We start from the raw sequence: 25,313 nt of genomic DNA, 5'->3' as shown, positions 1-25,313 counted from the left end.
GTTCCAAAATATGTGTAGAATATATGTCAATTAGTGTGATTAACAAGATATTCCAACATTAGCTGATACGTTTTTAAATTGTTTTTTGTGCTCCATTAACAGCAGGGTGTTCTAAACAGTGTCTCTCTAATTTCAGCTTGTGAGGTCGAAGCTGGGAAAGTGTACCAGGTGTCCTCAAAGGAGCACATTCAACCTTTCAAAGAAAACATGGAACAATTTATCATTCAAGGTAAATTCCCAAGAGACATTTTGCGTTTCCCTCCCTTTTCAGCAGAAAGGTAGAAGGTGTTTTTTGAAAAACATACACATTGGTTCAAAAGGGATTATTTTGACATCAGAAAAAAACAAACTTTGTTTAATCATGAGTCACATAGTTATGAAAGACTAGCAATTTGCTAAACATGCTATTTTGTCAATAATGCTCATTATTATTGTTTTTTATAATGACAGTAAATACAATAGATACTGGTTAAAATAACTCATAAAGACTTTAAAATTTGTATGCTTTTTGTGATAGAAATTTAGATATCCTAAGTTGTCAAAACATTATATCTAAAAACAAAGTATATTGATGTTTTTCAGATCTTCAAAACATTTATGCTGTTTTTTTATAGGATGTATAAATTCTTCTGGATACTTAGCACCATTTTTTTCCAAGGAACTTAAAAACTTTTTTTTTTATTTGTTCATGGGAAGGAAGGAGCCCTTAATTCTATGACTCATTAAAAAAGGTTGAACAATTTGCTGAATTTCTAAAATGTTGGCAAGTGTCACCATATTGTTTAAATAACATGCGATTTATGATGTAATCTGAATCTGTATTTTGTAAACCAGGCACTGAAATTTTCTTTATGACTATATCTTAGTCATTTTTTGAGTGAATAGCAAAATTATGATTTGCAATCCAGGTGGAATTTAGATATTGTGCTTACAAATCACACATGATCATTCATTTCTGATATCTTTGGTGATCATTTATGAGGGTTTGAAGGGTGGGTAGAGACTCTCAGACTTTGTCTAGTATTTCACTTGAATGGAAGACACAATTGTCCAGTAATACTAAGTGGTGCAGTATCTATTCAGATTTTTATGATCTTCCAGGAAAATCTTTTAATCCCCTTATTATGAAATTCAGATATTAGCAGTTCTCCCTTTGAAACTGTAAGTCTTGTGAGGATAATAACCTATGTGTTGTTATAGGTACAAAATACTCACCTTTTTGCCATTAGGTTAAACAGTCCCAGTGATATGAGCCTTTTTCCATGGTCCCTTCAGCACTTTCAGTTACTTTTTATTCCTTCTCCGGTCCTATTCAGATGCTCTATGATTATACACTCATTGAACAAAAGTTATTGAAAACCTACTTTTTTCCGAAATATTCTCCTGGGTACTGAGTTATAACAGGGAATAAGAAAATATATGTCTTAATTGATCTTACATTCTAAATTATCTGGAAGAGAGATGATGACAACAGCAAATCCTTTAGAAAAACTTATATGGATCAAATATGTCAAAATGTGGAAGAAAAAAAGTCCAGTTTTAAAGATGGTTGCTCATGAATCTGTATCAATAACATATAGTGAAAATTGTGGAATTCAAAATAATGTTTCTCTTAAGATAACTTTTTAAGAATGTAGCCAATTTTTGTCCCATATTCTAGTTATCAGGACAAAATTCTAAAATTAAATTTATAGACGAAAATAACGCATGTCACTTTCGTAGAAATAACGTATGCCAGATTTTTGCTTATAATTAGGTTTTTCTCAATAATAAGATAGTATTTTTACATTAACCTCTGAATTCAGATTACTTTACATCAGTATATTCATGTTTTTATATATCCCATAAAAGTCTTTTTTAATGTGTCATGTTTTTAAAATCTAAAATCTCTCTCAAACAATTCAAGAGACTATTTCCAGTACTGGCCAAAATTTTTATTGCATTAATAATAAAAATATCTCTTATCCTTGTAATTCAGCTATCACGTGGTTTACCAACCACACTCTGCTCTACAATCCACTGAGCCACCCACTTTTTCACTTTCTGTCTTCTTAATTATACTCAAGCCAAGATTTCATGGTCTCTGTTAAATATTTCTTCCTTGCAAATGTCCCTCACCTCTGCTCTAAAATAGGCAGATTTCGAGAATTAAGTTCTACTGCCGTAAGGCATTCCTCGTTTGTAATAATGTTAGCTATGTACCATCATTGTAAGAATTGAGAATATAATGTTAATAGATAATGTTCTCAAAATATGTTCTGACCTCCACTTAGCTTTATATTCTTTATAATTCTTAACAGCTCTTTGCAGTTGTGTTATTTATTTGTCCCTCAACAATGTAAGCTCCACGAGGAGAACAGCTTTGCTTTGCTTCTTCCTGTATCCTCGTACCCAGAACAATGCCCGGCACATAGCACACCCGTCCTGCTCACCAGGAAAAGCCCACGACCTTCATTAAGCCTACATCTTTCTTCCCTGTCTCTATATTTGCATCAAAGTAGCTCATTTGTGTGTGTGTGTGGGGGGCGGTGTCCCTTATGACACTGGCTTGTGTCACCTTAAAGTCATGATCAGAAACCTGCTGTCGGAACTCATTTCAACTCAGCAATGTTATGCTTTCCCTTGCAATTTTAGTTTTTTAAATTTCTGGTATTTGTTCCTATCTTCTCTCAAACCTCCACAATCTTCCTGTTCCCCTTACACATGACCATAATGATAACCATGTTCCGTGGTGAGCAGACAAGACACAGTTATACAGAAATTTCCAAAGCCACCCACCATGGTGCCTGCAAACCTGACTGAAGAACTGAAGCTTCATCCCAACGTCTTGGGGGACAGAGGCTTAAAGTTTGAAGAGCAATTACACTGGCATCTATGTGGAAGGGCTAAGGGTGGCAGGTCGAACCCAGAGGCGGGAGACCACTTGTGAAATCGTTATGGTGTATTGCTAGAGAAGCGAGGCCCTGTTCTAAGGACGTAGTGGTGGTGCTGAGGGGAGTGTAGGTCGGAGGGATAATAATAATGTAGAACAGAAGTTTCTTGGTGATCAGATGGGCATCAAGGTGATGGATAGATGTCCAGATTTCAGGTTTGATTGACTTGGGTAAGCGGTGGTGCTAACCACTGGGGTAGAGAATGTAAATAGGGGGAAAGATTTGAGTCGGTGTACACACAGGTGGATGTTCCCAGTGAGCAGGTGGAGACGTGCATTAGACATGGAACAGAGGTCTAAGATGGAGGGTTGTACATCTTATAAGCAACATGATTATTGAGTCGAAGTGGTCATCTAGACAGATAAGAAAAATAGACCCAGGGATGGAATTCTAGAGGAGAATAACATTTACAGAATGGACAGAGGAAGAGAAACCCCCATAGGTGTCAGTAGTTAGATAGGTAGTAAAAAAATGAGAGAGGCAGTTGTAATAGAAGCAGAGTTAGGAAGAATTTCAGAAAGGAAGCAATGGTCATAGTGGTACTTGTCACTGGATGGAATGTCTTTTTTTGGATTGCCATGTGCAAAAGTCGATTTTCTGAGCTTTTAACATTTAAGAAAAGTGAGGAAGTAGAAGGGCATAATTCTGCCACAACTATAACTGATGCATAAGTGTTTGACTTAACTGTTTAATCAAAGTCACTGTAATTTAGCTTATCTCTAATTTTTGCCAAGATATGTGATGATTTTATTTTTGTGCATGTATCATGAAGAAAACTAATTGGTTATCTCCTGATGGTGATTGAGCATTTATTTGTAGTTTTCATTAAATTTTGTTTTGTGCCTCTTTTTTTTTAAGTAGCAGAAGTAAGAAAGATGAGATAAACGAGATCACCAGGGGACTCCCTGCATTGCTAATATTTTCTCAGAACTCAGCACACTCTTTACTTTTTATTCTTCCTGATTCTTTTTGAACCTAAGTTATATTTTGGACAAAGTGTCCATATGAAAAATCACATTGCTGACCTTAGATATAGCGGATTGCCTTTGTGTGTGTGTCCACATGTGTGAGGTTGGTGGGAAAGAAAGAGAAGCCTAGCTCTCTGGCGTTGGCCTGCACAGCCTTTTTACTCATGCCATACATTTTGATAAGGGTCTAATTTAAAACTTAAGCTAAACTTTTTTGTTGTTGAATGGCAATTTAAAAACAAAAACAAACAAACAAAAAAAACGTATTTTCTCTTCATGCTAGTAAATGAAATAAAGTCTTTATTGTGATTTTACAAATAAGAAATGGCTAATAAGGTTTTCATTAGCCTCACTCTCCATTTCCTTGCCTCATCTTTTCCCAAACATTTCTTTCTTAAGTGAAGCATAGTAAACTATAGCTGAACTAGAGGAATAGATCCAAGATGAAAATGCATAAATCTGTAATCACATTCGTATAATAAAAGGGTGTTGAAACCTCAACTCTTAAATAAACAACCTTTAGTTTTGGTAACTCCATGCTCGAGAATGAAGGGCTGGTGAAAGCAGTGGATATTAACTGTACCAGGGACCGAGGATTTTGCTAGAACATCTTCTATCAGAAACAGTGCCCGTTGGTGCGCTGTAATCAGTGCTCCATATTCAAGAGTGAGCATTTTTGGTATGTTATGTTTTCTTTTTCTGAAAATATAATGAGAACTTTTTTCAGTGATTTTAAAAATGTAAGGTGAATTTGTTTTGTGAAGTACTCTTATATTGACTTTAAAATTGAAAATGAAACAATTGTCTTTTAAGCAAACAACGTTCACTTGTTATTGGTATGATAACAATAATAATATGGTTGGTTAAGAGTTAACCAGAGCTCTTTTATACTCCACATTATTTTAGTCATAACTCTTTGGGACAGTCTGAACAGCCATCACTGTCACATTTTACAATAAGGAAACAAAGACTCAGAGAGTTCGATACTTGACTAAAATCACGTAATAGATGACAAAGTCGTGCTGGAATCAAGACCTTTAGTAAGAGGCTGGAGCTGTAATAGGAACTCAGGTAGTGAAAAAGGCAGTTGCGTAAGATGGTTGAAACCATAATGTAGGTGAAACCCATGTAAGATATTCAATTAAACTCAAGTCACCAATACAAGAACTGGAAAACAGGAACACTTTTTGAATTCGTGCAGTGTGCATGCTGACACCATGCACCAGACAGACAAAGCTCTTTCTCTTGACACAGTGATAAATGATGATTTCATTTTGGTTTCCATTGTATGCTTCCGGTCACCCTTAACATGTGGGAAGCATATATTCGAAGCGATTCTTCTGAAAAGAATAGGCTTTGTCACCACTTCTCTTTGAGAGTAAGATTTCCAGCAGCCATGGTCATTCATTCTGTAACTGTCGATGAAAAATGAGCAAAGAGCCTCTGAGGAGTAGCTGGAATCTATTACATACGTGAGGGTCGCTGACAACTGCCTCCGTAATGTGCTCCATGCTGTATCCTCAGCCCCCAGTACCAATAGGCTCTAAATAAATATTTATTTCATAGATGAATAAATGAAGGGATGACTGTCAGTTCAACTCAAGCCCCTTAGATCCTCCGCCCGTGCTATGTTCCCTGTCATCGTGACATCACCAGTGTGGTTGCCTAAGACAGGGCCTTTGGCCTCATTGTTTATTTTTTAATGAATGAGTGAAAGAAATAATATTTAATTAATACATCTATTATAAAATTCAAGTATATAATGGGTTGTAAGTCTTCTTACAATTACTTTCCTCTATTTTAACCAATGTTATGTTTCATTTCTATCCTTCCAGAGAAAATTTGTGCATAGAAGCATATTTATATGCATATATCCATTTGTATTTATATATATTTTGCTGGTGAATACATACTCTACATATCGTTTTTGCTACGTTTTCATTTGTATTATGAAATATTTTATAATGTTTCATATTTTTATAAGTATACAACATATCATATATTATAAAACACAAAAATAACATAATTACATATACAACATAAATTTATATATATACAACATATAATTTTGCATGTTTTATATTTTATGTATAACAGAAAAATAAACATATTCTGTTATTCTTTATACTCTCCCTGTTTGTTGTAATTATGTTCTATGAAGTTGCCACAAACATTGAATCAGTGAATATTTTATCTTTGCTCGTAGGAGCAAATACAAGGTTAGGTTTCTTCAAGCCTCTGGTTATGTTTTGGTCTTGTTTTCATAATTTGATCAGTATGCTTCCTTGTTTTATGTACGTTAATGCTTGAAGATACCTTATTTAATTAATGTACTTTGTTAATTCATTAACATTAAACTCACAGTCAGCAGCGCTGTAATTCACACCTGGACAAAGCGTATCTCACACATGCGTCTTCTCCCTGAAGCCTTCCTGTGTGTGCGAACCGCAGACAGCCCTGCAGCACTATGCTGGGGACCATTTTAGAAATTTTTTCAAAAGCACAAACATGCTAAAAAGATGTGACACAATAGATTGTGAAAAGTACACTTATTTACAGTATGAGAGTTGAAACAAGAAGTTAGAGCCTTGCCTTATTTAACATCAGCTGAGAATGATGATTCGTCAGGCACTCACATTTTACACTGTTCCTCACGTTTGTGATGACTGCAAAAGCACCCTAAGTATTGATTTTGGAATTAAAATAAATGTTAATGAGTAGGCAAATTTAAAAATACAGAATCTTTGAATAATGAGGATCAAATGTATACTCGAAAGGCATATATATGTTATATATAACATAAATAAGGTTATATACGTATGCACATATTACAACTGAAATGAGATCTAAAGAATTATAATGAAATGAGCCATAGAGACCCTGTGCAAGGAATAGAACTTGATCAGTATGTTCAGCCCTTCTGTTTATCCTTCCCCCATCTTAGGCCTGTGTTCTTCAGACATGACCACTAATCTGCATTTCGATTTTATCCTTTTCACACTTTCTCTCTTCTTTAAAAAAATTTTATTTCACTCACATGTTATCCCCTCAACTCTTTGGCAACTGTCAGCTTATTCTCTATATCTATGGATCTGTTTGTTTTGTTTTTTCATTTGTTTTGTTTTGTTTTAGATTTCGCACATAAGTAAGAGCATATGGTTTTTATCTTTCTCTGTCTGACTTATTTCCCTTAAGGTAATACACTGTAGGTCCTCCATGTAGTCACAAATGGCAAGATTTTATTCTTTTTAATTGCTGAGTAATATTCCATCACATACACACACACACACACACACACACACACACACACACACACACCTTCTTTATCTGTTAATCTATAGATGGACACCTAAGTTCCTTCCTTATCTTGGCTATTGTAAATAATGCTACAATAAACACAGAACTGCATATATCTTTTCAAATTTGTGGGGCTTTTAAATTAAATTTATTGGGGTGACCCTGGTTAATAAAATTATATAGGTTTCAAGTGTACAATTTGATATTACATCATCTGTGTGTTGCATGTCTATTTACCCCCTAAACTTAAATCTCCTTCCATCACATATATTTGACCCCCTTTACTGTTATGGACCTCCCATTTTCCCTCTAGTAACCACTAAACTGTTGTCTGTGCCTACGAGTTTTTGTTTGTTTGTCTTGTTTATTTGTTGCTTTCAGTTTTATATCCCACTTTATATCATACAAGTGAAATCATATGGTTCTCAACTTTTTCTGCCTGAGTTATTTTGTGTAGCACGATAATCTCGATATCCATGCATTTTGTAGCAAATGGCAGTATTTCATCTTTTCTTATGGCTGAGTAATATTCCATCGTATATGTGTACCAGAGCTTTCTTGAAGGACACTTCAGTTGTTTCCATGGCTTGGCCACTATGAATAATGCTGCAGTGAACATCGGGGTGCATGTGTCTTTACAGATAAATGTTTTCAAATTTTGGGGGTCGATATCCAGAAGAGGAATTGCTGGGCCATATGGTAATTCTATTAAATTTTTGAGGAACCACCATACGTTTTCTTCTGATAAATAACCAGAACTGAAGTTTCTCGGTTGTATGGCAGCTCTTATTTTCTTTTGCGGGGAAGCACCGTACTGTTTTTCATAGTGGTTGCACCAGTTTGCATCCCACCCACAACGTAGGAGGGTTTCGTTTTCTCCACATCTTCACTGCTACCTGTTATTTGTTAATTTTGTGAGAAACCATTCTGACAGATGTGAGATGATATCTCATTGTGGTTTTAATTTGCATTTTCCTGATTACTTATGAGAAGTGACACATGTTCATATGTTTATAGTTATTTCCTCTTCCATGAATTACCTTTTTGAGAGTCTTGACTGTTTTGGTTGATTTGTCTATCTTTTACTTACTGACATATTAGGAATTCTTTATATATTCAGGATATCGAAACAGTTAAATTATTACAATCACTTTTCTCATTTTGAGCCTTGTCTTTTCACTTTTCTTTTACTAACAAGTGATGAGCAGAAGTTCAATATTTCTATGTAGTAATTTTTATCAACCTTTTTCTTTTCTTTTTTTAAAGGTTTTTTTATTAAAATATGGCTAACGTACAATATTATATTAGTTTCAGATGTACACCATAGTTACTCTACATTTATATACCTAAGTGATCACCATAATAAGTCCAGCAACCATCTGACACTATACATGCTATGACAATATTGTTGACCATATTCCCTATGCCGTATATTATATCCCCATAACATTTGTTTTATACCTGGAAATTTTAACCTCTTCTTCTTCACCTCCCCCCGCCTAAAAACTTTTTCAATTACAATTGATATTTAATATTATTTTATATCAGTTTTACGTGTATATCACAGTGGCTAGACACTTATATAATTTATGAAGTGATCCCTGTACTAGTCTTGTACCCACCTGGCACTGTACATAGTTATGATCATATTATCGACTATATTTCCTATACTTGACTTGACATCCCCATGAATATTTTGTAACTACCAATTTGTACCTCTTAACCCTTTCCCCTTTTTCAACCCACTCCCTAACCCAACTCCCATCTGGCAACCATCAACTTGTTCCCAGCATCTTTGAGTCTGTTTCTGTTTTGTTTGTTTGTTTACATCAAACTAAAAGTTTGTGCACAGCGTAGGAAACCATCAACAGAACAGAAAGACAACATACAGAGTGAGAGAAGCTATTTGCCAGTGATTCATACAATAAGGTGTTAATATCCAAAAATCTATAAAGAACTCATGTAATTTAACAACAAAAAAAACTAACAATCCAATTTAAAAAATGGGCAGAGGACCTGGCTAGTTATTTCTCCAAAGAAGACATACAGATGGCCAATAGACATATAAAAAGATACTCAACGTCACTAATCATCAGAGAAATGTAAATTAAAACCACAATGAGATATCATCTCGCACCTGTCAGAATGGCATCTTCAATAAATCAACAAACAACAACTGTTGGTGATGATGTGGAAAAAAGGGAACCCTCCTACACTGTTGGTAGGATTGCAAATTTGTGCAGCCACTGTGGACAACAGTATGGAGGTTCCTCAAAAACTTAAAAATAAAACTAGCTTTTGACCCAGCAATTCCACTCCTGGATATTTATTCGAAGAAATTCAAAACACTAATTTGAAAAGATATGTGCATCCTCCATGTTTATGGCGGCATTATTTATAATAGCCAAGATATGGAAGCCACCTAAATGCCCATCAATAGATGATTGGATAAAGAAATTATGGTACATTTATACAATGGAATGTTACTCGGCCATAAAAAAGAATGAAATCTTACCACTTGTGATAACATAGATGGACCTGGAAGGTCTTATAGTGATTTAAATATTTAGTGATTTATTTCACTAAATAAATCACTATTTAGTGAAATAAATCACTATTTATTCACTAAATAGTGATTTATTTAGTGAAATAAATCAAACAGAAAGACAAGTGTCAACCTTTTTCTTTATGGTAGTATTATTTGCCTTTTTGAAGAAATCTTTCCCTACAACTTTATAAAGATATTGTCCTACATTTTCCTGTAAAAAGTCATAGTTTTGCTTTTACATTTAATCCTTCAATTTGATTTTATGTATGTATATAATCAATTTTTATGTATAGTCTACAAAAATTTATATTTTTCATGTAGATAATGTGTTTTAGTTGTTTAGCACCATGTAATGAATACTGCTGTCTTTTCTCTTCTAAAATGCAATCTCTATCATTTATAAATTTTCTATATAGATATGTGTGGTTTTCATGGATTTTCTCTGTTCTATTGCAATGACCTATTTTTATTATTTATCTTCAGAACAAAATCTGTCATTGTCTTATTTAATGTAGTCTCCTAATAAGTCCTGAAATGTTGCAAGATTAGATTCCTACCTCCTATAGGAGAGTTATGCCTCTTCTTAGTAATTTATTTTTTTATATTTAATTTGTTATTCTGTGTTCTAATTTTATTTGTTTATTAAATTTATTGGGGTGGCATTGGTTAATAAAATTATGTAGGTGTCAAGTGCACAATTCAATAATACATCTGCATATTGCATTGTGTGTTCACCACCCAAAGTCAAATCTCCTTCCATCACCATTTATCTATATGCTAATTTTAGAATTGAGTTGTCAAGTTATACCAAAAAATATCTATTAGGATTTTGATACAATTACATAGAGTCTATAGATCAGCATGAGGAGAATTGACATTTTGTGATCCTAAAGCTTTCTGTATATGTATATGATAAAGACTAGCACTTATTTATACCTCCTTTAATGTCTATCTAAAAAGTTCATAATTTTTTATTGAGGTCTTCGCAGGTTTTTCTATAGTTATATTCCTAAGGATCTTATTTTTTGCTCTAATACATTTTGTGAATTATGTTTACTGTTACTATTTGAAGATATATAAAATTAAAATAACTATTATATTTGTTACATCCTAGAAACTTTCTGAATTCTCTTATTAATATAGTAATTAGTGAATTTTTATAAAGTTTTTTTCTGTAGCCATCACTGCAAATAATTAGTGTTTTATTTCTTAGTATTTTTTTCTTTCATTTTTTGTTTGTTTGATTTTGGTATTGCACTGGCTGGTACCTTCAGTGTAATATCGACAGGAAGCATAGAAATGTTCTACTGCAAAGAAATGTGATTGGAGGAACAGGAAGATTTTTTTGGCCACCTTTGTAAACAAATTACTACAAGTTGATTGAAGGTTTTCTCCCCATTCAATTTTTCCCTCTTCTGTTTTGTAAATTGAATTCTGTATCTTTATTCTTTTAATGTTTACTTCTTAACACAATTCTTTAACAATATAAGGTTTAAAACACTAGAGGTCCTTAGAATGCTATAACTCTGACCTCACCTATTTATATTTATATGCCATTGTTTTCTAGTGTTTTAGTATCATCTCAAATTTTTTATAACCAATACCATTTTCTTCACTCACCATACCTTCATATTGTGCCTTCCTTCCAACATGATTTTCCTTTCTGAAGTAAAGTTTCTTGGCGTGAAGTGAAACTTGATTAAAAACTCTCTCTTTTTTTTTTAATCTGTGTGCAAATGTACATCACACTTGTTTTTGGAGACATAGGTTTGCTAATTATAAAATTCTGGTTGCAAGTAAATTCGGTTCAGCAGTTTGGAAGCCTTGGCCTCTCCCCTTCCCTCATTGCCTTGGCAACTGCCTTTTTTGTTTCTTTGTTTCTAAAGTAAATTTTCTCTTAGGCTCTTAGATTTTTCTATTTCTGTATCTATTTGTTTGACTAAACATCAGGGGGCACTGCCAACTAAGAACTATTTTAAAATTAATTCTTGCCTTGCATTTTAAGGTCACACATTGTGGAGTGAGGCTCGGTGCAGTGTAGTTTGCCCACTTGGGGTTATGGATTTTACTGATGAGATGGACACATTTCCTCGGTGTCTCCTTTATTGGAGTATTGCTTTTCTCAAATCCTTCTTCATTGAGAGAGCGTCTCTTTGGGTACCTTGGAGTATTCTGGGCCTGTTCAAATTTTTTACTGTGTGGCCTTTCGAACTACAGTTCTGGGCTGCTGGATGGAATGATGTCCCCATGGCATTGCCCGCTTATACTTCTTTGGAGTCTTGCTCCTGTTTATTTTCATGGCCTCTGAGAATTTTCTTTATTTTTCTAGCCAACTCAGCCATGCATTCGATTTTATTTTAATCCATCCCTTGTATGCACTTTGTTGTAAAACTTTTTGATGTCTAGTCCTGAGTATGGTTGGAAATAGAGGACTATTTTGGATTTTTTTTTCAATTAAAATACCTTTGAGATAATTTTGTATCAATATATTCTTCTTAAAGACTTCATAGTATTCTATTGTAAAAATGCACCAAAACTTATTTGCTTCCTTATTTACTTATATACCTTCTGTTCTACATCATTGATTTTAGAAGAAAAAAACTTAAGAGAATAAATATGTACATTTCTCATAGTGCTTACTTGTATAATACATATATTTCTAAATGTTGAACTGCTGGGTCAAAATTAATATCAGCCTTATTCTTTTTATTTTTATTTATTTATTTATTTCAATTACAGTTGACATTCAGTATTATTTTGTATTAGTTTCAGGTGTACAGCATAGTGGTTAGACATTTATATAATTTACATGACCTTGTTCTTTTCCCATATACTCCTCCCAGATTTGCCTCTCTCATTTGTATGATCACTACTACATTCTGTGGATTTCTGCAGTTACGTCAGCTTCCCTCTTATCTCATCGCATGCACTCTATCCTGGCCCAGAATAATCTCTTACTTTTATTATGCTAATCCCTTTCTAACGGGTCTCATTTTTCCTTATTAATGTCATTCTGTTATAGTACAATTACCAGTCCACCTCTCAGTAACCTGCAGTCTTCTGGAAAAGACTGAATTATACTCAATATCATAATTGTTAAAGTATATGAATGCTCATTGTAATTTAGATATACTTAAATTATATGTAATATATTTTAAAATATGTCAAATAACTGCAATACTTTTAAGTGTTCCTTATTAAAGATTAAAAATATTCCTCCATATTAGATAATAAGCTATGACCTGCGTATTTTTTATAATTAAGCCTCAGCTTTCCTTTCTTAGATCCCGGACACCTGATAAGATCTCTCATAGAGATGAACCCTGGCCAGATTGTTCTTGTAGCAGAATACCAAGTACATTTATTAATTGCTAATGTAACACTTTTTAGTTATTAGAAGAAAGGTCATCTGGAAACTGAATTTCTGACTGCCACTTTTAAATTTTTAAACCGTTTTTTATTAAAGCATTTCTAGTATAACAGATCCGTTGGTTATTTAGGAAATCAACATGTGGATTCAGAAGGAAATGTAGTTATTTAGGAAATATCAACATGTGGATTCAGAAGGAAATGCTCAGAACTTAATAGATTTAACCATTTAGAATTACAGAGTTTCTTTGTTAACATTTAAGATCTCTCAGTCTGTTAACTTTCTGCCTAGCTGACGTTCTTACTGGGTATTACTTGGGCATTAGAGACATTAGAATTGAGGGAGTATGTCCACGTAGGATGTCTCTGATTACCTATTTCTACTCTGAAGGTAAGCAACCCTCACGAGGCATAGATCCATGGCAATAGGAGGGTCTAGATAGAATTACCCTTCTCTCCGTCATAAATTAATAATATCTTAATGTGAGATATTTATAAAGCGTGTTGAGCTATGAGAAGTCATCCTATCTAGATGGCGAATGGTACCATCTTGTGCCAAATCCATAGATTCACTGGCTTTTAGGAGCCCTGTTTTGATAATAATTTATTAGATATTAATTGGATTCTTCAATTTTAAAGAATAACTATTGATGTCTGTCATGGGATAGGGAAGGTTGAGTAACAGCAAGTTATTTTTCCTCTTTCTGCCTGAGTAACTTTCTTTAAGATTTCTTACTGTGTAACTGCAGGTGCCCAATCTTTGAGCATTTGATTGCTTGAAAATTTTTTATTTATTTATTTTTCCTCCATTTTTGAAAGATATTTTCACTAGATATAGAATTACCAGTTGACAGGTTTTTTTTTTTTTCTTTCCACACTTTAAGATATTTTTTCCTTGTCTCCTACTTATACAGTTTCTGATGAGAAATGTGTTCATTTCCTATTGTATCTGTAACAAATTACCACAACCTTGTTGGTTTAAAACAACACAGATTTTTTAATCTAACAGTTTAAAAAGTTTAGGAAGTCAGAAACCTCAAGAAAGATCTCACTGGGCTAAAATTATGGTGTCAGCAGAGTTTCACTTCCTTTGGAGACTCTAGGGCAGAACCCATTTCTTTTCCTTTTTCAGGTTCTAGAGGTTGTCCAAAGTCCTTGAGTCAGGGCCTCCTTGCATCTTCAAAATCAACAATGACTGATAGAGCCTTTCTCATACTATATCATTTTGATACTGACTTTCTTGCTTCCCTCTCTCACTTATAAGGATACTGTGATTACCTTGGGTCGACATAGATAGTACAGGATTACCATTTTGTCTCAAGTTCAGCTGATTAGCAACACTAATTCCATATGCAACCTTTATTCCTCCTTGCCATGTAACATAACATATTCACAGATTCTGAGAATTAGGGCATGAACATCTTTGAAAGGCCATTATTCTACCTAGCACAAAACCTTTGGTAATTTTTATTTTTTTCTTGTTATAAAATATGTCCTCCCCGCCACACACATACATACATACACAAACTTATGGCTATTTTAAAAATTTTGTCTTTATTGCTAGTTTTTAATATTTTGATTATAATGTACATTGGTGTTTGTGTATATACGTATATTTATCTTGCTTGGAATTAACTGATCTCTTAGATCCAGGAGTTTATAATTTTTATCAGATTTGGAAAACTCTTGGCCATTATTCTTTCATTTGTTTTTTTGCCCTGTCTCTTCTAATTTTTTCTAATACTCCAATTACACATAGGCTGGACCATTTATTGTTGTCCCAAAGCCATCGAGGCTTGGTTCATTTTTTTAGTCTTCAGTTGTGTTCTTCAGTTGAAATAGACTCTGTTGTTATATCTTCAAGTTCATAGTTCTTGCCTTCTAAAATGTCTCATCTCATTTTCATTTTTACATGAATTTTTATTTTCACTTCAAGTGAATTTTTTATTTCAGGTACTGTATTTTTTATCTCTACAAGTTTTACTTGGTTCTTTTTTAAAATTTATCAGTGCAACATTGGTTAATAAGATATATAGGTTTCCATTACACGATTCAATAATATATCATCTATATACTGCATTGTATGTTCATCACCCAAAGATAATGTCCTTCTGTCACCATGTATTTGATTCCCTTTTCCCTCATCTACCTCCTCTCCTTCCCCCTTTCTCTCGGGTAATCACTAAACTGTTGTCTGCATCTATGAAATTTTGTTTATCTGTCTTGCTCATTTGTTGCTTTCAGCTTCACAACTCACATACAAGTGAAATCATATCATTCTCAATTTTTTTTCTGACTTATTTTACTCAGCATGATGATCTGATGATCCATCTATGTTTTTGCAAATGGCGATATTTTATCTTTTCTTATGGCTGAGTAATATTCCATTGTATGTATGTACCACAGCTTCTTTATCCAATCATCTATTGAAGGGCACTTTGGTTGTTTCCATGTCTTGGCCACCTTGAATAATGCTGCAGTGAACATCAAGGTGTATATTTCTTTATGGACAAATGTTTTCAAATTTTGGGGGTCAATACCCAGAAGGGGAGTCATATGGTAATTCTAGTCTTAATTTTGGGAGGACTTCCACAGTGTTTTCCATAGTAGCTGTACCAATTTACATTCCCAGCAGCAGTGTATTAGGGTTCCTTTTTCCTCACAACCTCTCCAGCACTTGTTGTTACTTGTCTTGTTGATGATAGCCATTCTAAAGGGGCCAATACATCAAGAAGAGAACACTTATCTATATATATGATCCCACTGAAGAAGCACCAAAATATATAATGTAACTACTAACAGAACTAAAGGAAGAAACCGACTAAAATATAATTATAGTAGGGGACCTAAATACCCTGTTGACAGCCATGGATATATCATGCAAACAGAAAATCTATAAAGAAATATCAACCTTAAATGACATATTAGACCAACCAGACATAATCGACATTTACAGAACCTTTCATCCCAAAACACCAGATTATATATACATCTTTCTCTAGTGCACATGGAACATTCTCAAGATTTTTATTTTTTATCCTCTCTTGTTATGTGCTGCATGTTTTTGTCCTCTCAAAATTTCTGTATTGAAACCATAACCTTCAATGTGATGGCGTTAGGAGGTGGGGCCTTTGGGAGGTGATTAGGTCACTGGGTGGATCCCTCACGATGAGATTAGTGCAACCTTACCTAAGGAGACACAAGGGAACTGGCCTCTTTCTCTTCTCTCTACCATTTGAGAATACTTTCAGAAGTTAGCCATCTGCAAACCAAGAAGAAGGCTCTCACCAGATCCCTACAATGCTGGCACCTTGATCTCAGACTTCCAACCTCCAGAACTGTGAGAAATGAATGTTCATTATTTAAGCCACCCCATCTATGGTATTTTGTTATAGAACCTTGAGCAGACTGACATCCATTTTTCTTTTCGTTATGTTCATGTTTTTTTTTTTTTTTTTTAAAAAGGTATTTGAACATGGTTATAATAGCTGCTTTAGTTTTAATGTTCTTATTTGCTAGTTCATCTCTTGTAATTCCTGGATCTCTTTCTATTGACTTATTTATTTTCTGATAATTAATTACATTTTCCAGATACTTGATTGGCCTATTTTTTTTTTAATTGGCACATGGAAATCATGCTTTAATTATTTATTTTTTAACAGAAGAGTATTGGTTTTTTTTAATAATATTTTTTTATCTTTCAGTTATAGTTGACATACAATAATATATTAGTTTCAAGTGTACAACATAGCGATTAGACATTTATGCAACATATGAAGTGATCACCCCAGTAATTCTAGTACCTGTCCGAGATCATACAGTTACTACAATTTTATAGACTATATTCCTTATGCTATAATTTACATCTCCAAGACTATTTTGTAACACTAATTTGTATTTCTTACCCTTCCCCTTCTTCACCCAGTCCCTTAACCCCCTCCCATCTGGGTACCATCAAAATGTTCTCTGTATCTGTGAGTTTCTTTTCATTTGTTTGTTTGTTTGTTTTGTTCTTTAGATTCCACATGTAAGTGAAATCAGATGGAATTTGTCTTTCTCTGTCTGACTTTCTCTTCCTCGATACCCTCTAGGTCCATCCATGTTTTTGCAGATGGCAAGACTTCATTCTTTTTTATGGCTGAGTAATATTCCATTGCATATATGTACCACGTCTTCTTTATCCATTCATACATTGATGAACACCCAGGTTGCCTCCATATCTTGGCTATTGTAAATAATGCTGCAATTAACATAAGAATGCACTTACCCCTTCATAGTAGGGTTCTGGGTTTCTTCGGATAAATACCCAGAAGTGGGATTACTAGGTCTTTCTTTGCCTCTTGTTATAGCCTTTTTTTTTAAGTCTATTTTGTCTAAGTATTGCTCCCCCAGCTCATTTGTTTCCATTTTCCTGAAATATCTTTTTTTTATACCTTTACTTTCAGTCTGTGTTTCTTTTGATCTGTAGTGAGTCTCTTATAAGCAGCATATGTAGAGGTCTTGTTTTCTTATCCACTCGGCCATCCTATCTCTTGATTGGAGCATTTAATCCATTTCCATTTAAAGTAACTGTTGACAGATATATAGTGATTGCCATTTATTATTTATATTTTTTTACCATTTTTCTCCATCTTCTTCCTCCTCCTCCTCCTCTTCCTCCTCCTCCTCCTCCTCCTCCTCCTCTTCTTCCCCTTCCCCTTGCCCTTCCCTTTCTTCTTCCTCTTCTTCTTCAAGTCCTTCTAACATTTCCTCTAATACTGACTTGGTGATGATGAACTCCTTTAGCTTTTTCTTGCCTGGGAAGCTTTTTATCTGTCCTTCAATTCTAAATATAGCTTTACTGGGTAGAGTAATCTTGGTTGTGGGCCCTTGCTTTCCATCACTTTGAATATTTCATACCAATCCCTCTGGCCTGTAAAGATTCTGTTTAGAAATCAGCTGACAGTCTTATGGGAGCTCCCTTGAAGGTAACTAACTGCTTTCAAGATTCTCTCTTTATGTTTCACCTTTGTTCTGATTTTTCATTTGAGACATATTTGTCTTTTTATCTTGGCTGCCTCCCTGTGTTTGTTGCTATGTATTAGGTAGAGCTGCTATCTCTCACGGTCTTAGCAGAGTGGCCTTGTGTAGTAGGTGTCCTGCGGGGCCCCATGGTTCAGTCTCCCTGGTTACCTGAGCCAGGTGCTCCAGGTATGTCCCTCATATGCATTGTGTGTGCCCTCATGTTGTAGTTGAGCCTTGGCTGCTGTTTGCACATCAGTGGGAGGGACTGACCCTCAGGCTGATTGGTTGTGAGGACTGGCTAGTAACTACAATGGAGGAATCCTATGGAGCAGGATTCACTTTTATAGGGCTCTGGTGCCTTCCCAGTGTGCCCTCTAGGTGTGTCATCCTCAGATATGTTTCCGGATGGTCCTCCATCTCTGAAGCCGGCCACTGGGTATGCCAGCCACTAAACCACTTGTGAAGAGCCCCACCATAGGCCAAATTCATCTGTAGCCTGTGTCCTGCTAGGGCCACCTGGCATGAGCTACCAAGCAATCCACAGATGACTACCACCGACCGTGCTGGCCTTGGAGGTTTTTGAGAAGCCAAGCCATTAACCAAGGCCAGCTACTGCTAGTGCTTAGCAAGAGGTACAGGACACACTGAGGCCAACTACTGCTTGTTTGGGGTATGTGAACTTTTGAGAGGTTTTTGGAAAGTCCGAAGCATGAGCGAAGACAGCCATTTATATGGAAAAGCCACTGGAAGTGGCTTGGATGGGAGGGGCATGGTATCTGGTAATCGCCAGAGCAGAGCAACCAATTTTGTGTATTATGCTAAAAGATATTTGGCTTTGTTTGGGCAAACACTGTAAATTACTTGTGACTCGGTTCGATCCTTTAAGTCATGTTTTTAAGCTTTCCTGGGAGTAGTGTAGACTCTAGAGTACCCTTCACACTAACAGAGGTCCTATTAGTAAGGCTACCATCCTCCCTCCACCAGGGTCTCCAAGAACTATCCTATCCCTGGTGGTCGACAGTAGCCCCCCACTGTGGCTCTTCAGATTTCAAACATCCCGTGACCCTGTATGAACTCAGGGAATTGTTCAGTTTATAATTCCATGGTTGTTCTTTGCTTTGAATTGCAGAGTTCCACCCTATACATGTTCCGATTAATACTCGGAATAAAGTCAGACTTCAAAGCAGATTTCTGTTCCCTCTTTTCTGCAAGTCCATTTCCTCTCTGAGACTCTGCCTCTCTCACTCAACCACTTCAGACTCCTCGAACTCCTCTCTCTCTTTCCCACACTCAGCAAGACTAGTTGGCTTATTCGGGTTCTCCCTCCCAGGGCCCACAGCCCGGAAACTGCCTTCAGACAGAGATCCAGGAAGATCGTAGGGCTTGACTAGCTTGTTTACCTTCTTTCAGAGATCAGAATCCTGTGATTCCTATTATCCAGTATATGAAAAGTATTTTTTCCTATATTTTGTCCAGCTTCTGGTTCATTATAGCAGGAGGGTAAGTTTGGTTCTTGTTAACAAAGTCCAAAGTAGAAATCTCTTGCCAGTGGTTTAAACTGAATGCACTTCAGTCTCTTTTGTTTGCTCTTTATAACATCATGCCATAAGAGGCTAGACTTGCCTCTGTACACAGCTTTTTGGCCAACTATTTTCCATTATATTTCCCATCTGGTCTTCATCATATTCTACTTTCTTGATATCCTGGACTGTGCTGCACTTATGCCTCTGTGCCCTCTTTCCTGCTGTTTGTTGTTTAAATGCCCTCTCCAGTCCCTACTTTGTTCACTTGATTAATGCTTGTTCATTATTTCAGCTTCAGCTCAGTGTATTCCTTTGTCTTTTCCTTACCAACTTCTCTCTCAATAGGCAAATGTTTCAATTAACTGTGCTCAAGACCAACTTGAGAGTATGCCTTTAGAGTCAGACTGCATGAGTTTGAATACTGTCTCTTTTTCTTAATATTTTTGTTATTTTTTGCAAGTTATTTAACTGCTAATTTTCTCCTTGTAAAATGGGAATAATTGTAGTGACTTTCATCTAGAGTTTTATTATTGTCAGTTATGTGTAAAAAATTAGAATAGCAATATTATCTATATTAAAATATAGCAGGTCCTCGCATAATGCATTTCATTCAACATCATTTTGTTAGAATGCTGATGAGATGCTTTATGAACTTAACTCTCGTTGATATCAGTTACTCAGTAGTTAAACTGGTTTGTTATACATCGTTTCGCTTAAAGTTGTGGAACCTATGATGACATTAGGTGAAGACTTTCTGTATCTCTCTAATGTTTATATGTGTGGTTATTCACATATCTTTTTTCTCATGTAATATATTTTCTTGAAGGGAAAGACTATATAATATTTATCTGTATGTGAGCCCCTAATAAAGTTCCAACACATACTGGACACTCAAATTTTGGTTGAAATATTGTAATATTAAATTAAGTGGCTTTTGTTTCTAGGATTGGAGTGTTTTAGCCTTCCTATTATAATTCAAGTATTGTTTTGGCAAGTAAAGTTAGGGGAAAATAAAACATCAGAAAATGTTCCCTGGTCTTCAGATTTTTATTTCAGTTTTGTGTTTTGATAATTTTAATCTACAAATCAGAATTAGTTGATATTACATTTAATATTTTAAAAAATCTGCATATTTTTAGTTAAAGGGTCATGGAGATTTTTGTTTTATCTGAATGATCCTAATTTAAGCTCAGCTCAGAATTAGTAAGAAGGTGTGCTTGATTTATCTTCTTCGGTAAGGCAGTTGTTACTTGGTAAAAGAAAGGAATTGTCCTGAATGTGTCTTTATTTTCATTCTGCATTAACACAAGTCCATGAGAGATTTGCTTAGCCTATAAATAGGGTAATACTAAGTTTGTGGTATGATATGATATAAAAAATCAGGTGGAGTAAACAATTTTTCATTTGGAAATCAATAGCTCCTTTACACTGTATTGTCTACAGAATGTAAAATTCATGCATGCACTTCATGTCATCCCATGTCTTTTTCACTTTGAGTTTAAAATGAAAATTTAGAAAGGAATTTTACTGAGGACCGACCACTTCAGTAAGTACAACAGGCTAGGTGATAATCATACGTGGCTTTCTTGTATTTTGGGTTTAGTCAGAAGCCATATACAGCAAATTTTTGAAGTACGCATCATTTACTATTGTGTGTGTTTCTTGAGTTTTTGTAGCAAGCACCTACATATTGTATACAAATGGTATACGTTTTTATGCACAGGTTTAAACAACCCTTAGTGTTAACCGAAAGTTGGTTGGGAATTATTGCAAAAGTCAATTTGTAATTTTATGGTACATAGATACTGGCTTTTTTCTCCCAGGAGTACTCCACAGCATTTGTTTTATTGTCCTAAGAACATTTGCAGCATCAAGGAAGAAAGGAATGCATTGAGACTTCTTGTTTCTTTTGCTGTCTAAGGAAAGAAATTCTGATATTCATTTCCTGTCTGGACATGTGTAAACCCCCTAAATTTACTTGATTTTAAGTTCATTGTCAAAAGAAGCAGTGTGTCAAAACCTCAAAACCAAAGAAATATATCTGCAATTAAATGACAACTTTAAATGACTCAGAAGAAAGGCACTGCATCTGTCTAAAAAATAACCCATACTGGCTGCACTTAAAAGCAACTGAAATGCACATTCATAGATAATTATAAACAAAAACTAGTTAACACATTAAATAAAAGGAAAAATAGCAAAAAGATTTAGAGCCTAGACAAGCAGATGAAAGGGTTCTAAGTTGCCTTCCATCTGATATTACTCAAACGCAACTCTGTCTCCAATTACCTGAGACTATGTGGTATTCCCTCATGAAAGCTCAGGATGCGAAAGGGCGTCCGTTGGCGCTCTGCTTACTCACAGTCAAGTTCAGCAGAAATACTTAACATTGCAAAAGAGTCCAGATCCAGACAAACGACTGCAGACGCTAATTACTGAGTCAAATAGTGACGTAGTAAGACGGCAACCACCAGAAAAATACTTGTGGAGGCAGAGATTTGGGGGAGAAAGTATTAATGCTTTTGGAGAAGACATTCTGGATGCCAGCATGCTGAAACAGAATCATTAAAACACTTTTTATCCAGTTGCATGTTTACGGGACCTGGGACGGTCCATGCCAGTGGTCTGGACCTGAAAGGAGATCTCATGCCCTAACTCTGAAATAAATAGATGGAAATACAACTAACCAAATAAACGAAGGCTGCCTCCTAAAAGGCTCAGTGTTTCTTTCATTATATTGTTTTAACCACAGGCTTCCTCTGCCTTAAATTTCACATCTCTGTCTCCTGAGATATGGAGGGTAAAGGGGAACCATCACTACAACAGTTGCAATATTCTCATTAATATCTAAGACCCAGTTTGCCCCTGAGATGCAGCAATTGCTTGATCAGCTTCTTCAAGGTTTATTTCTTCAGTTTTAGATTTTAGTTCTGTTAAAGTGAGTTACTGAAATTCACTAGAGATGGTCAGTACAAACCACTTTTTACTTTGCCTTCTTTCTTAAAATTGTTACCTTTTCATTCCCTCCAGTAGCAATAGATAATTGATTGTTTTATTTCACCATCTTAACTCTCAGTTGTCTCTGCTTCAAACTCTGTTTTCAGTATATTCAATCTCAGAACATTTTCTTGGTGGTGGATATCAAAATCAAGATGTGAATAGTTACCCATAGTATGTATGGAATACAAATGGATGTTTTAGAGGAACATTGCAAACTTTTCGTAAATTATTTTATCTTTAGGATTTCGGTAGTTTCTTTCTAAATTTGCAAAAAAAAAAAAAAAAGTCTCCCTTACAGCAATTTCATTTACTGTGGTGTCTGAAAAAATTTAAAAAGGTCTAAGAAACTGTTTGCGTCTGCTTACACTGTAAGCATTGGAAGTTCTTCATCATAGCCACATGCAAACAACAACACACGCAAATTAAGTAGAATAAAAAAAGACATTAAATATATTTTAGAGTTTTTCGTTAATTTTGTAAAAGTCTTTGAGTCTACTGTGGTATTTTGAACCATGACTTCTTGATATGGTTATAAGGAGGCCCCTCGTTTTTTGCAGTGCGTGAGCCTCATTCTGAATGTGGATTCTGTTTATAACAGGATTACGAGGGTAGTTGGTGCTCCTACAATGGGAAACTTTTTGCATTATGAAAGCAGCATATACCAATTTTTTAAATAGTAATCATAACGTGAAGAGAAGAGGAAAGACAGGAAGATTATTACTGTGCATCAGTACGTTTATACATGCATACCTCGAAGATATTGCGGGTTGGGTCCCAGACCACTGCAATAAAGTAAATATTGCAATAAAGCGAGTCACAATTTTTTTTTTGGTTTTCTGGTGCATATAAAAGTTATGCTTGCACTATATTGTAGTCTGTAATATAAGTATACAATAGCATTATGTCTTTAAAAAAGTACACACCTTAACTACAAAATACTTTATTGATAAAAAATGCTATGATCTGAGCCTGTTGGAAAAATGGTGCCCATAGATTCGATCAATGTAGGATTTCCACAAACCTTCAATCTGTAAAATCACCATTATCTGTGAAGTACAATAAAGCAAGGTATGCCTGTACATTATTTACTCCTTATGAAAAAGAAATTGTTAACCTGTTTTGATGATAAAGAAAAGTTATTAAATCAAAGTGATTATCAAAGTTATTAAACTCTAGCACAACTTAGTGGTCAAGCTAGAATTCACACCAGGGTCTGTGTAACTCTGAATCTCATGTTCTCGCCCCAAACACTAGCTCTGGTGGGATTTGAAAATGAGAGGCGGCGTGGTAAGAAAACCTCTCCAAGGAAGTGCCCTTTTTTCATACAAGGCATGAGAGAGCTGGTTGTTTCTAGAGATCTGAGGCCAGGGAGGCCTTGGCTAGTGGCATCCATTGAGAGTCACACAAATGTCTCTATTGAATGTGGTCAAGGCTTTCGGGGAGGCTGTGACACAGAGAGCCTCTGGTGATTGGATTACAACTTGAGAATCACTACAAACCAAGCCTTGTGCCTTTCTGTTTTGAATGCTTATTTAGCTTTCCTATAGTTATTCTCGGGGATGACTAAAAGGCTGCCATCCTCATTTGGTATGTCAAAAGAGAAATGAGCTATGTGCTCATTTAATCAAGAAATCAATCTTACTTGAAGCAGAAAATTGGCATCTCATATAATTTATTTAGTACATTTTAGTACAATAAAGTTTATTGATAGCAGATTATAAATATGTAGGAAACTGCTGCTAAAAGTATCACTGGCTTTCAAAACTAATCACAAATCTGTACCATTAGAAATTAACTTAATATTTCTGAAAATATGGGTCAGGGAATAAAATAATTAACAATACAATATTTATTATATAGAAAATAATCTTACTTTCTATGTCACCTTCAGCAAAGCCATGCTCAAAAAGCAGTGCCTGCAACACAGATGGTACATAGCCTGTCGAAGTTTTACTCAAACTGAAAAACACAGTTGGTCTAAGATTTTGGTCACTGAATGTGATTAGCTTGAGTACTCCCTAAAGGGATGGCAGAGTTAGTCTTATTTTATACCTAAAAGGTATCTTATTTTTTACTAACTTAGTTACATTTTATTTTAGTTCAGTAGATTCCATCCTCACTAATTGAAGAAACCAAATCCTGCATTTGTCACTGTTAACATCATAAGTGTGTTTATAACAATTGTGACAACAAAATATTGATGGTGTGTTTATACAGGCATTATGTAGGAAAATTATATTGTCCTCAGAAAACTTGAATCGCACCCCATCTTTTTAGAAAGTTTTTATTTCTTTGTCACCATACAAGGGAAAAATCTGTTCAGCTCACTGAGTTGTTGATTCTACATCAAGAGTTGAAATGTGTGCTCTAATGCACTTTCTTTGATCTCTCATTTGACTATTTATCAAAGTTGATTACAGTTTGAATACATATATCCCCTTAGCTTCAAAATCATGTAAAACTAATGGATAGTGGAACATTTTAAAGTATTCTTTGCTATTCCAATTTGGTTTTGTGATTATAATATAGCTATTAGATTTGGTAAAGGGGTCTGTTTCTATGTTTTGTTCCTTTGGTAAAAATCAGTCTTCTGCCACTTTGGATTAAAGTGTGTTTTTCAGCCAAACTTGCTCATGCAATGAAGCAAGAGCTGTTTTATTACACATCAAAA

At 35.0% G+C, this 25,313-nt stretch overlaps 1 protein-coding gene across 1 annotated transcript in view; it reads left to right on the top strand.

The window, feature by feature from the left end:
• The window catches only part of FMN2 (formin 2), a 402,924-nt gene that overhangs the window by 296,461 nt on the left and 81,150 nt on the right, over positions 1-25,313 (top strand). Inside the window, exon 14 of the mRNA XM_011380009.2 lies at positions 137-229. Within this exon, the coding sequence (XP_011378311.1) occupies positions 137-229 (93 nt within the window). The remainder of the gene's footprint in view (positions 1-136; positions 230-25,313) is intronic.

This window comes from Pteropus vampyrus, unplaced genomic scaffold, assembly GCF_000151845.1.
Source record: "Pteropus vampyrus isolate Shadow unplaced genomic scaffold, Pvam_2.0 Scaffold383, whole genome shotgun sequence".
In the NCBI taxonomy this organism is placed as follows: domain Eukaryota; kingdom Metazoa; phylum Chordata; class Mammalia; order Chiroptera; family Pteropodidae; genus Pteropus; species Pteropus vampyrus.
This window is presented reverse-complemented; position numbering and strand designations above follow the sequence as displayed.